The 16436-nt window shown below is 47.8% G+C and overlaps 5 protein-coding genes across 5 annotated transcripts; 4 read left to right on the top strand and 1 right to left on the bottom strand.

Moving 5' to 3' along the window:
* Positions 1–3453: 3453 nt before the first annotated feature.
* FPOAC1_009651 (uncharacterized protein) lies at positions 3454–4053 on the top strand (the record flags this gene model as incomplete). The annotated part of the gene is made up of 5 exons (XM_044854073.1): positions 3454–3477; positions 3553–3706; positions 3757–3796; positions 3851–3925; positions 3978–4053. The coding sequence occupies 5 exons, from the start codon at positions 3454–3456 to the stop codon at positions 4051–4053; spliced, it is 369 nt and encodes a 122-aa protein (XP_044706743.1).
* A 325-nt stretch (positions 4054–4378) lies between these two features.
* On the bottom strand, positions 4379–10025 carry FPOAC1_009652 (uncharacterized protein; the record flags this gene model as incomplete). The annotated part of the gene is made up of 2 exons (XM_044854074.1): positions 4379–4534; positions 4587–10025. The coding sequence occupies 2 exons, from the start codon at positions 10023–10025 to the stop codon at positions 4379–4381; spliced, it is 5595 nt and encodes a 1864-aa protein (XP_044706744.1).
* A 1753-nt stretch (positions 10026–11778) lies between these two features.
* FPOAC1_009653 (uncharacterized protein) lies at positions 11779–13356 on the top strand (the record flags this gene model as incomplete). The annotated part of the gene is made up of 1 exon (XM_044854075.1): positions 11779–13356. One exon carries the CDS (start codon positions 11779–11781, stop codon positions 13354–13356), a length of 1578 nt encoding a protein of 525 aa, XP_044706745.1.
* Positions 13357–13657: 301 nt separating this feature from the next.
* On the top strand, positions 13658–14851 carry FPOAC1_009654 (uncharacterized protein; the record flags this gene model as incomplete). The annotated part of the gene is made up of 2 exons (XM_044854076.1): positions 13658–14511; positions 14560–14851. The coding sequence occupies 2 exons, from the start codon at positions 13658–13660 to the stop codon at positions 14849–14851; spliced, it is 1146 nt and encodes a 381-aa protein (XP_044706746.1).
* Positions 14852–15331: 480 nt separating this feature from the next.
* FPOAC1_009655 (uncharacterized protein) lies at positions 15332–16323 on the top strand (the record flags this gene model as incomplete). The annotated part of the gene is made up of 4 exons (XM_044854077.1): positions 15332–15376; positions 15426–15443; positions 15499–15702; positions 15754–16323. 4 exons carry the CDS (start codon positions 15332–15334, stop codon positions 16321–16323), a joined length of 837 nt encoding a protein of 278 aa, XP_044706747.1.
* Between the last annotated feature and the right edge of the window lie 113 nt (positions 16324–16436).

A 16436-nucleotide genomic window follows, 5' to 3' on the forward strand; every position in this document is an offset into this window, starting at 1 on the left:
TGTATAGAAGAACAAAGTCTGATTCTTCCTAATAATTGAGTAGCTACTTATCCCGTTCCAAATCCGTACATAGTAGATCAAGCCATAGTTTCCTTGACAATAGTCCGTGGAGATTGTCCCGCCGATGGCGATACATAACAAAAAAGACTAGCCTTGACTCGTTTCGAGACCATCTGCTAGTTGAACAGCGTTTGACAACCACAAGCCCAGATGTGCTCTGCATCCTTCATCATGCAGGTAAGGCCTATGATACGATTAGTGATGTCGCGGTGGAAGCTGTTGTCGCTCGTAACGTACCATATAAATGCGACAATACACATTGGAGATTGTACTCTCGGGCGATCGTCTTGCAAGTCCAAGAAAGTTGAGGGAATACTGACTGGTCAGAACAATGGCCTTGCGAATTGTACTGTCCACAGAACAAGCCGTAGTGTACTTACCAGGGAGACATGGTCATGTTCTCCAAAACCGCGTTTCTGAAGTGATGCAACTCTGCATCTAATGACTTCGATGAAGTCTTCCAAATAATCAGTCATCCTCAAGTTGCAAGGCAAACTACTTGGAGACACCGCGCGATGCAGGACTCTGGTATGACGGAGTCTTGCGAAACTCCCAACCAACGATACAAGATCCTGTCAGCGGTCAAATGGTAGTAGTCGAGGAGAATTAGAATAGAGGACCAATGTGAAGCATCCTTGCGGTAGGAATACGATGGCGGGTTCTTTCCTGGGGCCCGTAGAGCCAGACATTGTGAACGATGCAACCCTCTTGATAATCTATCGTTTTGACCCAGCGTTGCGCGATAACAAGCAAGATGCAGTAGACGATAATGGCTTCGATCCCTCCCAGGTGCATGGGTATTTCACGACCCTCCTCAACCAAGAGGAGTATTCTGATGGACATGGCGACGGTTGGATAGTGGATATTGATTCCGAGGTTGAAAGTCGTAGTAGGGACTAAAGTAAATGACAGAGTTTGTTCCGGTAGAGACTGTAGAGTAGAATGAGTGTAGCCTGAAAAGAAACGATGATGTTAGAATGCACTGTTCGGTGTTCGGAATGTGAACAAGATGGGAGAACTGACTGAACAGGTATTCTGACGAGGACAGTAGAGACAAAATTATGTTCGAAATGAGCGTAACAAAGAAATCGAAATGATATAGTATTTTACTGTTGGTTTAAAAAGGTGAGAGAGAAGAAAGCAGAAAAGTAGAGATTGTTGCTGGAGCCTTGGTAGCTGTCAACGCGCGCAGAAGCGCCAGAACTGCCCCTCTGGAAAGAAAACACCTGGAGAGACTGCACAATTTCCGATGCTCTACAAGACTAAATACTCGAGAACTTACCAGGTTTGATATGTATTATGATCTGCATTCTAATTATCAAGAGTATGTTTGTATTCTACTACGCATCAAGTTTTGGATATGTCGGACGATGCCACCTTCGAATTACGATGCGAACGAAAAACAACGAACAATAATAAATACCCTCGATACGAAAGAAATAAAATATTCCAAACTTGCCAACAGTGTCTAGTAGCGATAATATCAAGGAGTGACATGGAAGCCATGCCGGAGCTAGGGGCAACAGCTGCAGGGAAATGCGAGGCATGTCGAGTAGAAACACCAAGAATTTACTATCGTGACAACTTCCGGACAGTAGAATTACGATTGTCGCTTGGGTTGGGCTTCTGGGCTATGCTATAGACGCTAAGGGGGGCGATAAGAAAAACATCCGCACTCACAAAGGATGTGATGCTACAATATCATCAGAAGATACACAGCTAGACTACACGATGATAAATGATCGAATGGAACCAACATGGTACCTGATACTACATCTCATTACATACGTTGATCAAGAGCGTGCACTGCTTCATTGTAATATCAACGGGCAAACACAACACCCCGCTAGATCCAACCCACCAATACAGGTCAGGTCAACACCCACATATCACAAGCATCACGAAGCAGTTTCTTCTTCAAGTCCCGGCACAAGGCCAAGATCTCAATGAAAAAATGGGGGTTTTTGAAATCAAAAATTGGGTAGCCGCCTGCGTAAAAGGCAGGTAACACAGGAGTCCATGGAAAGGGACAGCATGCGTCGCAGTCCTTTGGACTTTTTGATCTCCAAAGGACCACCGGTACAATCAGTCCGTGATGAAGAGAAGAAAAAGAAAAAGGATGATGGTGGGAGAAAGCAGGAGGATTATATAGACGGACTGGCCAGGGCGGTGAGCCTCTGGCTGATCTGCCGTTTTTGAGCTCACCCCCCAGGCTCCCGGCTGCCGGCCGATCCTCCACCCCAGTCAGACGAGAGGGGCAGAGAGATTCTGCAAGTCATGGATCGATCTACGGGGAGTGGCAGCTGTCAGACCAGGGGAGTTGGTGGGTATCCTTGGTGGAGTGTGGAGGTGGATGGACGTTATATCAACGACCGCCTCGGACACTCAGCTGTGATCTTGCGAAACAGAACACTAGGAAAAATCGGCCACCATTTTTAGAATGATAAGTCGATTTTTAGCTTCCGAAGCATATCTGGAATGTCATTTTTAATTGTTGTGGTGGTTGCCCTGAGATTTTTAAAGGGGGTTACTTGAGCCGCATCTGCGTCCACCAGGTATTTTCACACAACGAATGCCTCAGTAGTGCCAAGTGCAACACCAAGTAAACTACATCGTCAGCAGACACTTGGAACAGCAGCAAAGGGGTGCAAATAGTAATGTGTGTCGAAAAACAAATGAGTGTCTGGGGTGTGCATGCACAATGGACATGGCATCTACGCTTGATATTGTATTAACTACAATTACAATTCTACAGTAAATGAACGATACGAACATTTGGATCATATCAATAATACTACATAATCAATTATTTGGCGGTCGAGCATTGTGGTTGACGAGCAATATCATTGTGGCTCGATTCAGGGGAACAGGTCAGTTCGGCCGTCAAGCCAGTCAACACCACAACCCTGAATCAGATATCCATGCATCGACTCCCCAACCAACACTCCCATCTGGAATCTTCCATGCGAATCCAATTGGCTCGCCCTCTCGCCCTCTCGCTCTCTCGCCCTCCGCGTCCATGGCAACGCGTCAGGGTTTCTGTCAGCTAGCCCTCCTCCTTGTTGCTCGGCCATCGCACACATAATCACTGCAAAAATGCCCCCACTTTTTGCCTACTATATATTCCCTCCTTGTCCAAATATCTGCCTTCTCTTCTTCTTCCTTCTTCATACCTCAGCACCTACAAACCCTGAACTCTCTCCTTCCCGCCCAACCCCCCTACCCTACCATTCCTCCTCCTCCTCAACATCATTATATTATATATCTTTATCCATCATCATTATCACCACCGGGATCTAGCCCTCCCCGGTGATAGACCTATATATACATCACTTGGAGATCTACGAGTTTGCTACTCGTTCCTGGGGGATGGGCTCCCCAGAGGAAGACCACATGCGTTCTGAACAAGTTGACAAGGTTAGTTTCTTTTTATTTCTTCCTTCTAACAGCACTTCTTGTGTTAGCCTGAGCTCTCCTGACAACTTTGCACAGATGGACCACTGGTCCTTAGCCTTCCTGGCTTTGGGATGCTTCGCAACATCCCGAATAAAGTGGACCAACCGCTACTTAAGCGGATTGTCGATGCGTCGTCGTACGGCAAGTACGACTTCATGTACTTGCGAATCGACTTCGCAAACGACTGCAAGTAAGTAAATTTACCAGTCACCTACAAGACCTTTGCTAACTGTGATACAGCGTTGGCTATGCGTACATGCGTTCTGAACAAGTTGACAAGGTTAGTTTCTTTCCCTCTTTTCTTTCCATCACCGCCTTCTGACTAGTCTTTTAGAGGGGCATTCCCCGCCCCATGGGGCTATGCGACACTCCAACCTCGGAGCCTGAAGAGGTGCAGTCTTTCACCGAGGTATGTACTGACACCTATGCTACATCTTGAGTCCATTCTAACGTACAATCAGGAGCTCCAGGCTGGAGGAATGGCGGTCCTCAGAGCGCGTCACGTTGAGACCGATGGGTCTCTGGTCCTGGTCGTGAGAGGGTCTTGGTTTGTTCAAGTTGACAATCTCTGCAGTGATCGTCTTGTTATGAATCTCTGGTTCATGGTAAGATGATCATTGCAGAGCTTGTCAACTTGTTCAGACCATGATCTTCTCACGAGCGGCTCCGGAGCCCACGGGAGGTGGAGGTGGAAAGATTCGGGAGACTAGAGGTGGAAGACTGGATGTTACCTTTTCATACTTAGAAACCAAACCAATCAAACACTTGACACCAAAACATGATGCTTGCTTCTACTGTGAATGACAGAAATAGTAACCTTTGAGCTTTAGCCTACAAGGATAAACAGTCTAAGACGTATGGTCTAATTACTATAAACTGGCCTGCTAGTCTCGTCCATTATGATGATCAAGTCATCTCCTGCATGGATCAGATCGCCCGCTTTCACCATCACCGCTAGGCATTTCCCACTGACGGGGCTACAAACTTCGACTTCCATCTTGCTGGACTCGACACACAACTTGAAACAGGTTAGTAATATTCCCACCCGTTGTTTTGAACAAAAAACTTACAACGATTTCTCCTTTCTCAACAGTCTGCCCTTCCTTCACCGTCACGTTGTAACAACGCCCTGGCATCGTGGCCTTGACTCGCTCGCCAGAGACACCCGAAAACTCTGGGCTGAGAGTGTGGTCGTCCGGAGTAGAATCGACTTGGTATGGCAAAAGCAGCTCCTCCAAAAATGATGCACCGGATATGGCCTTTTCCTGCCGCGACGCCATGACGGAAATGTCCTCTTTGTTCTCTTCCTCCTCAAGCCACGCCTCATACTCAACCAAATTAAAAACACCTTCCATAATTTGAACAAGATTGGACCTCGGTGTGTGATTAAGAACATCTTCTCCAACAGGATAAAAGGTAATACGATCGAAGTGGCGGAAGAACCAAGCATTGCCATTAACACCTACAATGCTGGAATCCCAGATCTCGACTGTGCGGCCGACAAGCTGGTAACCACCAGGTGAATCTGCGGCATAGATACACATGTACTGCCCACCGACGCCCACAGCGCCACGAGGCGTGAAAGAGCGCGATGGATTGTACTTTGTTCCAAACAAACGGTGGCGCGGGTCCAGAGGAATTGCGCATGGGGAACCCATGAACACGTCTCCGAGGCCGAGAACAATGAACTCGGCATCAGTCAGGACATTTTTCAAGTCTTTGATACCATTCAGCTTTTCCAGGAAGTCTATGTTGTTCGGAAGCCAGGGAGCGTCACTTCGGATCGTCGCTATGTATCGTTCAATGGCTGCGCTGTTGACACTATCGTCGAAAACGATAGGGAGGCGTATTTGCCGCGAAGGAATCTCGGATGAGACTCTATATGAACATATACGCTCCCGAAGGCGCGTCAGTATGAGGAACGGAGAAAGGCCTTGATCATATATAACGTGGAGACTGAAGATTCCGGGGGTAAGTTCTGCAACCCCGGCGATGGGCTCTTTCTGATGACTTTCGCAGAAAGCAAAGATTGCAAAGTTGTGGCGAAGATTGAATACTGACCCATCCCCAAATTCCAACAGGCAAGCATGATCCCCAGCTTGGCGGACCGTTATCACTTCACCATCGTGCTCAATGACACCAACAACAGGCGGGATGGTGTCTAATATCTGCGCAACTGCGTCTTCATCAAGAAGCGCTCCTTCCAAGATTGGAAGAGGGGACATAGTCTCGATGGCTTGGTCAACTTGCTTCTTCAACTCAATAGCAAATTCGATTTCAATAGGAACGAAGCGAATTGTATCGCCCGGCCGAACCTGTCCTATTTTCCACAGGTCTGCAGAACACACGACACAAAAAACTACGAAGCCACCGAGGCTGGGACCATCGCAACCCAAGATAACAGCTTCGTCTCCAGTGAAGCTGACACTACCGATGGAGTAAGGGGCATCATGGATATTTGAAGGATGCAAGCCGGCTTTGCCGCCAGTTTTGCGTGACCATTCAGGCTGGGGACCAGTGAGACGAACACCCAGACGGTTGCTGTTGTGGTGGACTTTCCATTCGCTCAAGTATAGAGATTTGGCACTCTCTGGAGAGAAGTAGTCGGGAGCACCATGAGGGCCGGGGATCACTCTTACAACCCAAGAACCTTTTATGGCCCACGAGCTCGTTGCGTCGGGCTGCTTTGCTTCTCTTTCATATTTCATACAAGGGCGGTTTGGTGAGTCGCATACCTTGAAGGGGTCGGACGAAGCTGAAATGGGCACTGAGAACGTGGAATGCCGAGATTCGTTAACACCAATTGGAAGAATGTCACGATGCTGGAGTTTGCGGCCTCCAAAACCCCCCAGTTTACCAAGTTCAAAAGTTGATCGACTACCCATCACGACTAGAACCTCGACTCCTCCGCGGATCGCAAGATAGACACGATGACCCTTCTCAACCGTTCCCATATTCAGGATCTGATATGCATTGATACGCAGGGCTTGGTTCTGAGGAACGGGTTCGCCGTCGACTGTAACAAGAGAAACACCACCAGAGACTGCAACGACAGTATCGCAATGAAACTTGAGAACCGGTCCTTTGAGAGTGCATTCGAGACCGGCAGCGTTGGGGGGATTGCCCACTATTCGATTTGCTAGTCGAAACGCGACGGAATCCATTGGGCCACTAGGAGGAATACCGATATTCCAATATCCGGTACGACCAGGGTAATCCTGGATTGTGGTCAAGGCACCTGGCTCGAGAACTTCGAGAGAGGGGGATCTGAACCAGAACGTATCTAAAGACTTGGTGGTGTACTGGCCGGATTTGAATATTGAGGATGACACGACTTGGTACAAATACTCAAGGTTGGTTTGAACACCTTCTATACGAGTAGCTGCGAGACCGTTGAGCATGTTGTCAGTAGCTTCGTCACGGTCTGAACCGAACGAAATAAGCTTCGCTATCAATGGATCAAAGGAAGTGGTGATCTCAGTGTTGACTTTGACCCAAGTATCGACCCGAAGGCCAGAGGGAAACTCGAGCGCTGTGATGCAACCAGAGCAAGGGCGGAAGTTTTGAAGAGGGCTCTCGGCGTATACACGAACTTCGATGGACGCTCCTGTGGTTGGAAAGCTTGTTTCGAACAGTTGAGTTGTATTCCCATTTGCAATGTTGATCATGCATTCCACTACATCTAAGCCAGTTACCGATTCGGTCACAGGGTGTTCGACTTGCAATCGAGTGTTGACTTCCAGAAAATAATACTGATTCGTTCCAAGGTCATATATGAACTCGACTGTACCAACGTTTCGATAACTGACTGAAGACGCAAGGCGAATGGCAGCTTCTCTCATCTCCAAACAGACATGATCCTGAATGAGATTCACAGAGCTCTCCTCGATAACCTTCTGATGTCGGCGTTGTAGCGAGCAATCCCGTTCACCTGCCGAGATGACATGACCAGTGCCATCACCAATAATTTGGACTTCAATATGCCGCGCTTGCGCGATATACCGTTCAAGAAATACACCCCCGTTACCGAAATTTGCAACAGCTTGCCGTTGGACGCTCTCAAATGTTTCTGATAGACTTTCAACGTCTTCACAGTAACTTAGACCGATACCACCACCTCCAGCGGTACTCTTCAACATTAGTGGAAACCCAATCTTGTTACTTTCCAGAATGGCTTCTTGGAGGGAGTTCAGCAATCTGTCGCAGCCGGGAATAACGGGAACACCAGCCTTGGTTGCGATTGAACGAGCAAGATGCTTGAGCCCAAGATCAGCCATCTGTTGTGGGGTTGGGCCAATCCAGATCATGCCTCTATCTTCAACGGCGGCAGCAAACTCTGCGTTTTCAGAGAGGAAGCCATAGCCCGGGATAATGGCATCAACAGAGCACTGTACAGCCAGTTCCAATATTTGCTCCATATTTAGGTACGTCTCAGATATCGAAGACCCATGAAGCCTAAGAGCAAGATGAGCTCTGCTAACATGGTTCGAATCCGAATCAGAGTAGATGGCAACAGCCTGAAGACCCATATTGTGTATCGTCTTGATGATTCGGACCGCGATCTCACCACGATTGGCAACGAGTATTTTCGAGATAGAACGTTTTGGCATGGCACCCGATAACGAAAACGACTTTATCTGCTTCTCCAATGATGCATGATTTGTGCTCCAATCGTCATGTTTGGTTATATCGACAGCGTTGTCAAGGCCACAAGGCTCCAAAACGAAACCCCGAACCCAAATTCCATCGCTGAGCTCGATCGAACCGAACGCAAGAGGATAGGGAATCCTCAAAACCAAGTCAGCGAGGGAAGATTTGGGGAGATGCCAGACTTCGATCTCTATCTCTGCGCCATCTTTAGCGGCAACTTGCTTCAACCCAAACTCCCTGGCCCCTTGCGGCGTGCTCAATTCATAAAGGCGATATGACGAGGAAGTTCTCTTCCTATTCCAAAACTTGCCACCATACGATACAAGTTCGTTGAGTGGAGAGCCAGGGAGCCGAGAACCAAAGGTGGCCAAAGGAATGATGTCTAGGGGAACTGAAGGTACCGTCTGAGGTTCCTGAGCTGTAACACCAGTTGCGCCCAAATATCTTTGCTCGTCACCTAACCACACCCTAGCCCAGGAAAAAAGGCAATGCTCGTTCCAACGATTCGAAATGAAAGTCACACCAAACGGAAGCTCGTCCGATCGAAACCCAGCAGGGATGGCGAGCGCAGACCAGTCGAGGAAGTTTACAAAGTTGGTATATGTGCCCAGGATGGAGTTCTCTTCCACAGGGCTCTTATGGACTTCATTCAGAGTGGGAAATGTTGGAGAAGTTGGCACTAACAGACCGTCAAAATCGGCGAATGCGTGTTCAACTTGATGTGTAAGTTCTTTGCGAAGGTATTCACCTTGGAAAACATCCGCAGCGGAAAGAGATTTAGCTCTGATAATGATGTTTCGTACAACAGGGTCCATGTCTTCTGGAGAGCACGCCTCTATAAAGTCTCGAATGGCTTCGTATCTCTCGGCAACCCAGGGGCCGTCATACAGCAACCGTGCAAGTTGAAAAAGGAACTCGAAGTCCATCGGGACAAGGGACCAGCCTAGAGTTTCTGCTTTTACCAGAGACATTTCGTATGCTGTACGTTGATCATCATGATTGAACCAGTTCGGAGAATCACAAATCGCCAACTTTGGCTTTATCGAATTGGCCGAGCCTCCAAACTCATTATATGAGGTACTATTCCGATTGGGGCGGGATCTCGAGTATACATCGCGGGTGTCATACCCTTCGACAATGGACAGTATGGTTTCCCCATCAGCTACATTGAGACTGAAGATGGAAATACAATCAAGGGTCCTACAAGCAGGAAGAACCCCGTGGGTACTTATCGCACCTCGAGTTGGTTTCAAGCCCACAATGTTGTTTAGCCCAGCTGGGACTCGACCGGAACCAGCTGTGTCGGTGCCAAGTGAAAAGGGGACAATGCCACGGGCAACAACGACGGCACTGCCAGCACTAGAACCTCCACTGACTCGGGTAGGATCGAACGAGTTTGGGACAGCACCATAAGGTGACCGAGTTCCGACAAGTCCAGTAGCGAACTGGTCAAGATTCGTTTTCCCAATCAGGATTGCGCCAGCTGCTTTGAGTTTGGCGACAACCGTTGCATCTGAGATGGCTGGGGTAGAACAAAATGTTGGACATGCTGCCGTTGTAATGAGACCTTCAGCATCAATATTGTCTTTTACAGCAAACGGGACGCCGTACAATGGGAGTGATGTGGATTGTGGACCAAGTGCTTCGAGTTTCATCCACTGTAATTTGATCTGCTCTGATGATGCTAATGATATCCAAGCATGAGTAGTTGAATTCGCTTCTTCCTCGGATTTGACGATAGACAATAGTCGTTCAAGGCCACCTGCTGTGACCTGAGCAGCCTTCCACTGAGGTATTGTCAGAGGAGCTGGCGAATCGGTTCTCGTAGCAGTATGTTCGTGGGGGCCATTGGTATCCATGGTGAATAAAGACAAGACGAGGAATAAGTTTTGATACCACTGTGAAGCTTGTCTAGCTGCATTGACGTCTGACAGACACGTACAGAATGATATGCCGCCAAAGACAATGCCTCAGACTATACAGGATTATATAGTCCTTGAAGGCCGGATCGACTTGGATGTATCTGGATGCAACGTCTAACGTCTCGATTTGATCTGAAGTCCGGCGATATGCACTTGCTCGGTCGGGCGAATCAAGAAACGCAATCGGTTCATATTGTGTAGCATTGATAAGTATTGGAAACCCTCATGGACCAAGCTATGGAAGACAAATATGAATGGACAGTAAAGGAAAGTACTGGTCATCTGAAATCACGTATGGAGGAAGGAAACGATGAATAAGTCATGGGGAAGAAACGAGGGACCATATGAGTGAAAAGTCCCGCTATCGCCGGGTCTAAACCGTTTACAAGTCGGTCTTTCCTACTAACTACTGGATTGTGTCTGGTTATTATACGCGGGAATAAACGCCTCGTAAGCCAATTCTTCATCCACCGAACTTGATACATTCAATGAGATAATTAGAGATGTCTTTTGATAATCCACGATAAGAAGGATCCCAATCGACCAATCAAGTAAGCGGTATATAGTTGAGCACCAGAGGACCATCTCTACCATAGACGGGTTGCATATTGTCCAAGGTCCCAGAGTTACTAATTGCTTCAATAAGATAAAGGCAAACGAAATGATATTTCTGACATATTTTGGACATTCGTTTGAGTTGGTAGTTGGTTGGCACAGTGGCTATCTCGATGTTACTGAGGACGGACACGGCTGTATCTGGTGCTTTTCATCCTCAACCACTTACTTGGTTGAAGCATATTGACAACTTTTATGACTTTTTAAAGACCAGAGAGAATAGCTGAGGATGAATTGTCGAGTACTCGTCAAATAAGTAGAAAGAAGAATAAGAACCCCACGGTTATTTATCCCCGATATGGATCCTTATCGCCCTCCTGGCATTTTAGCGTCAATGGATGGGACTGGGGATAACGAATACTCTCCGATGGCGGCCATGCAACACGCTCCCTCTTCTCTGCGCCCGCTTCTTCAATAGCAAAATTTCTTTCGTTTCACCAAAAGTTCAAGATCAATTTGGCCCACAGACGATAATGGACCCCATGTCCCTTATCGTGGTGCAGATACAGATGCAGACCCAGATCTAAACCAAAAGCTGACCCGACTCAGACGCCGACAGTGTGGGGTCATGTTTTCCCAGCTACCTCAGCTTCAATCTCCTCAACCCGACGCCGGCTCATCTGACCTAGTCTGGGCCAGCTCCGGAAGTGGTCAGTCTTTCATGACGATCGGTCCGAACGATAGAGGCGACGGTAACGGTAACGGTAACGGTAACGGTAGCGGCGCCGGCTCATCGGCCCCGTCTGTATCCTCCAACGCCCGCGCAAGGCCCTGTGACACATGCCGTGTTAGGAAGACGCGCTGTGTAAAAGAAGAGGGTCATTCAAGATGTGTCCTATGTACTTTTCACAACCAACCCTGTACATTCTTGCGCGGTCCAACTCCTCGCCAAAGAAGACAGAATCGAGAAAGAGATCGAGAGAAGCAAAATGAGTCTCGAGATGGCGTGAATGAAAACAACTCTACAACCTCACCTCCTTTTGTAGGAGGAGAAACGGGAGTATCTCCCTCAAGTCGACATGGTGACACTGCTTATACTCCAACAAGCGCGGAAAGCAATCTACAGACGCAGCAAATGATGGGGTTTGAGAACAACATTGCTGAATCAACTCGGCCTGGCATTCTCAGCAATACTCTCGGCTTAGACTTGAAGACTCATGCCGAGTATATCGGACCTACCGACTATCGTGATCCAGTCCTACTCGGCTTACACCCTCCCAATCTTTCGAGCCAGGAGCCTTCGCCTTTTCCCACATCTTCCACTTTTGCCCGGCACTTGGACTATCAGACTGTTTTCCTCGTCCATCCCGATGAGTCCACTGCGTCCGAGAAGATGCGCATCGCAGACCTCGATGCTATTGAAGCGACAGTTCATCCACTTGGTCGCACGTTAGTCGACCTCTACTTCCGAATAGTTCACCCCAGTTTTCCCATCTTGCACAAAGATGTCTTTATAAGCAAGCATCGACTATCTCATCGACACTTTGCGCCTTCTCTATTGGCCGCTGTCTATCTGATAGCCCTTGACTGGCAGATTTATGATAGTTCACTCGCTGGTCGTGAGGTCGAGTCAATACCAGATCCAACAGCTCTCGAGACACTGGCTGAGCGTACTATTGCCCAGGACATGCGAAGACCTAAACTCAGCACACTCGAAGCTGGTTTACTCTTGCTCCAACGGAACCGGCGTGTAGTTGACTCTAGATCTCATACCCACCCTACGTCTAATCGGATATTCACAGCCCAAATTGTTGCCATGGCTCAGGATTTGGGCATCCATATCGACTGTAGTAACTGGGCAATCCCGGCCTGGGAAGTAGGCCTTCGAAGGAGGCTGGCCTGGGCGTTATACATGCAAGATCGCTGGGGCGCTTGCGTTCACGGACGACCATTTCTTATACACGATAGCGATTGGGACGTCCGACCATGTACTGCGCCAGACTATCCCGAGCTTGATCAATTCGATCTTGAAACCAATCCCGAGCATAACTCACCAGTTGTGATTGGATGGGAACTGTTTACACGCCATATCGAGTTGACTCAGATTTTGAGCGATGTGATTAACACATTTTACGGAGCTAAGGCTACTCGTGCTGGTGGCACATTGGACCAGATGGGAGTTGTTGCTGCTGTTGAACTAGCAAAACCTTTGGTGTTTCGTCTTAGGGAATGGCATTCCAATCTACCAGTCCGACTTCAATTGCAGAGTACTCAGCTCAGAGAGCTATGTGCCAATGGGGCTCTTCATCTGGCTCATGCAGCCATTGAGATTGCTCTACATCGAGCTCTAGTACGAATCACGACACCAGACACACCTACGTCTTTATATGAACTTTTAAGATCAACCGCTCGAGTCAAACTACAATCAGCCATTGAGTTGCTAGGATCTCTACGTCCCGAGCATACTGCTGCTTTCTGGGGTAGTGCTGCAGCGTACCAAGCAGCACAGATTGGCTCATTGGCGGGATTACTATGGGCTACCACGGACTCATTCGAGGAGATGTCATGGTGTGCTTCTCGAGTCGAGGAACTCAGATGGGCATTGAGAGTTCGTGGTGCGGCGACTCCATTCGCTAGAGAGGCTTTGCGGCTTTTGGAGCGTGACATTGGTGGTCTCGGTATGGTCAAGTCGACAACAGAAGGTACTACATGAACTCTTCATGAGACATTGACGTAGGTAACCAAAGGCTACTAAGATAGTCGTGTAACCGAGACAAATGACGACGAATAATATGGATTAATCAGACGACGCGAAAACGGCACGAAATAAACTATATCGATGATGAGTTAATGTGAGGTCGGTCTATGACATCACCTGTGCGACAATTCACGCGACGCGTCCACCAAGTTCTACCTCCCTAGGCATTCCCATACCTACTTGTACAGCTTCCTTTCTCACATTTGATGTCTGTAAATTTCCCAATTGAATTTAACACTGTCATCAACTGCCCAAAATGTCTGATTCCAAGCCCGATGAGAACAATGGCGACCAGCGGTCTGCAACAGGCGAGAAGCATCAAATCGAGCAAGAAGCCCCCGATGCAAAGCGCCCCAAGACGGATGATGATGGCCAAACCACTCTTGATGATATAGTGATCAGGTCGGATAAAGATGAGAAGAAGGGCGAGTCCAACGAAGAGTCCAAGCAAGAGTCCAAGGACGAGAAAAAGGATGCTGAAAAGCAAGAGGACGATACTTCCAAATCCACTGACAAACAAGACTCGACTGGCGAAGATGCCGTACAACTTTCCAAGGAACCAGATGTTCCCTCCAGCATTCTGGAGAAGGGCATCATTTACTTCTTCATCCGTGGCCGCGTAAACCTCCAAGACCCTGAAAGCGTCGACGACATCGCCAGATCTTTCATCATGCTACGTCCCATTGCCAAAGATGCTCGTCTCGGCGATGGCGCCATTGCCGACGCTGGCAACACCCGAATTCTCGCTCTTCCCAAGAAGACCCTTCCCGAGAGCGGGAAAGAAAAATATATGGTGTTTGTCGAGAAGTCTGGTGCTTCATTTGATGAGATCAAGAAGGAGTTCTTGTCCGCGGACGAGTATGATACCAAGAGTGCCGGCACACGTCGCACACCACCTGCTAAGCCTGTCGGTGAGGGTGTTTACGCCATCACATCAACAGGCCGGGAGAGTCATTTGGCCTATTTGACTACCCTGCCCGAGAAGCTCGATGAGGTTCAGAAGGAATTGGGTCTCAAGGAGAAGGGAAGCTTTATTATCAGCACCAAGAACCCGCAATTTCCGGGACCCCAAAACGCTCAATTGCCCGAGGGACCTGGTTTCTCTAAGGAGTAAGTACAATCCTGTTCTTTCTAGATGATCCATTCTAACATGGCCAGGATTATTGACGAGTTCCGTTCTCTCCGCTGGCTACCCTCCAAGCCAGCCCACTTCGACTATGTCAACGCCCAGATCCTTCTCATTGGAGAGTCGGAGGGTATTGAAAAAGCTGTTGAGCCCCAGAAGAAGGACCAGAAAGATGGAAAGGAAGAGCCCGAGACGGTTCTTGAGCACCTCGAGGATGACGACGTGAAGCGCATGAAGCACCTTGCCAATGATCAGTCAGCTGCTATCTATGCCGACTTGCATGTCCACGCTAAGGATTATCCCAAGTTACAGACAACTTTCTAAGGAGAGGTTATGGTTTGAAATGGGAAATGACGAAATGGATTATTTGATCACTATCGATGACATTCTATGATCTTAGACTATGGTGCTTAGACCACCTATCTTTAACGTTATACCCTAAGACTTAGGCTGCGAACCTTTCTATTACACATTACAATGGCGAAACGGGTTGTTTGATCAATATCAATGGTTCTGTCGTGTAAAATAGAAGAGAAATTGGCCTGTTATAAGGTCATTCATTAATTCAACTGCTCATAATACGCTCTTTTTGAATTGGCAACTTAAACTATGAACGATCTTGAATGATTGCATTATCAGACGGGCAACCAAACGGCATCTTGAGTTGCTGTTAGACATGCCACCAAGTTTGTTAGTGTTGACTAACAGTTCTTGGCACGCGTCAATTTCGCTTGACCATTTCAGAGCTCCGAGAAATATCTTAACTAAACATACAACTTCCAGTACAACATTCTTAATAACAGGATGGATGTTCCTGTCGCTGCCAACATTCTTGGCACACTAGGAGCTGTAAGTCTTTATATCATCGATGAGGAATAAAGATTACTAACATTCGTAGGTGTGCTGGTCAATCCAGGTTAGTTACCTCTATGAAGGCTACACTCAAGACACACATCACTAACACGTTATAGTTAATTCCTCAAATCATTGTTAATTATCGCCGCCACAATGCCACCGGCTTACAGCCATCGATGATGATGCTCTGGGCATGGGCGGGTGTACCATTAGGGGTCTACAACATTGTCAAAGAGTTCAACATTGCGTTACGGATTCAGCCTCAGATTTTGACGCTTTTGAGTCTTGCCACGTGGATCCAATGTTACTATTATGAAAGAGTGCGTATTATATCCTACAAATTGCTAAGAAAGCATGCTGATTATTGGCAGAAATGGAGTGTTTCACGCTCTCTTCTCGTCGTTGTTCCCGTCGCGATTGTCATGGGCGGCATCCAAGCTTCTCTCATAATCGCCCTTCGCATCGCGAAATCCAAAGACTTGGAATGGCCATTGATTCTTATGGCTTCACTTTCAGCAGCCCTTCTCGCGGCAGGCGTCCTGACACATTACTGGGACATCTGGACCCATCGAACCGTCCGCGGGATATCTTTTCTGTTTGTCGCCATTGACGCGGCTGGCGATGTATTCTCTCTTGCGTCAGTCTTCTTTCAGCCCGAGCTTGACGTTTTGGGTATTGTCATCTATGCGACCGAGTTTGTACTCTGGTGTGGCGTTTTTGCATGTGGTGGGTATTATAACCTGTTGCCGTGGGTTAGGAAGAGGTTTGGAGTTGATGGTAAGGGTGTTGAGTGTGAAGGAGGTACGAGAGAGGAGCGTGGAGGGAATGAAATTATGATGGGCGATAATGTATCGTCAAGTTCAGTGTTTCAGACTGCATCAAGAGACGAGAATATAAGGGCGAGGAATCCAAGGAGGCGTGATCCTCTGGATGTTGAGTGATAGAATACTTGGCGTATTGACTAGTACTGCTCTACTGGGCTCATCTATGAGTATTTATAGTAGTAGAACCAGTTTGATAAGGCTGGAAAATTCATTCTCAGCCCTGGCTATCG

The sequence above is a fragment of the Fusarium poae genome, chromosome 3 (genome assembly GCF_019609905.1).
Source record: "Fusarium poae strain DAOMC 252244 chromosome 3, whole genome shotgun sequence".
Classification (NCBI taxonomy): domain Eukaryota; kingdom Fungi; phylum Ascomycota; class Sordariomycetes; order Hypocreales; family Nectriaceae; genus Fusarium; species Fusarium poae.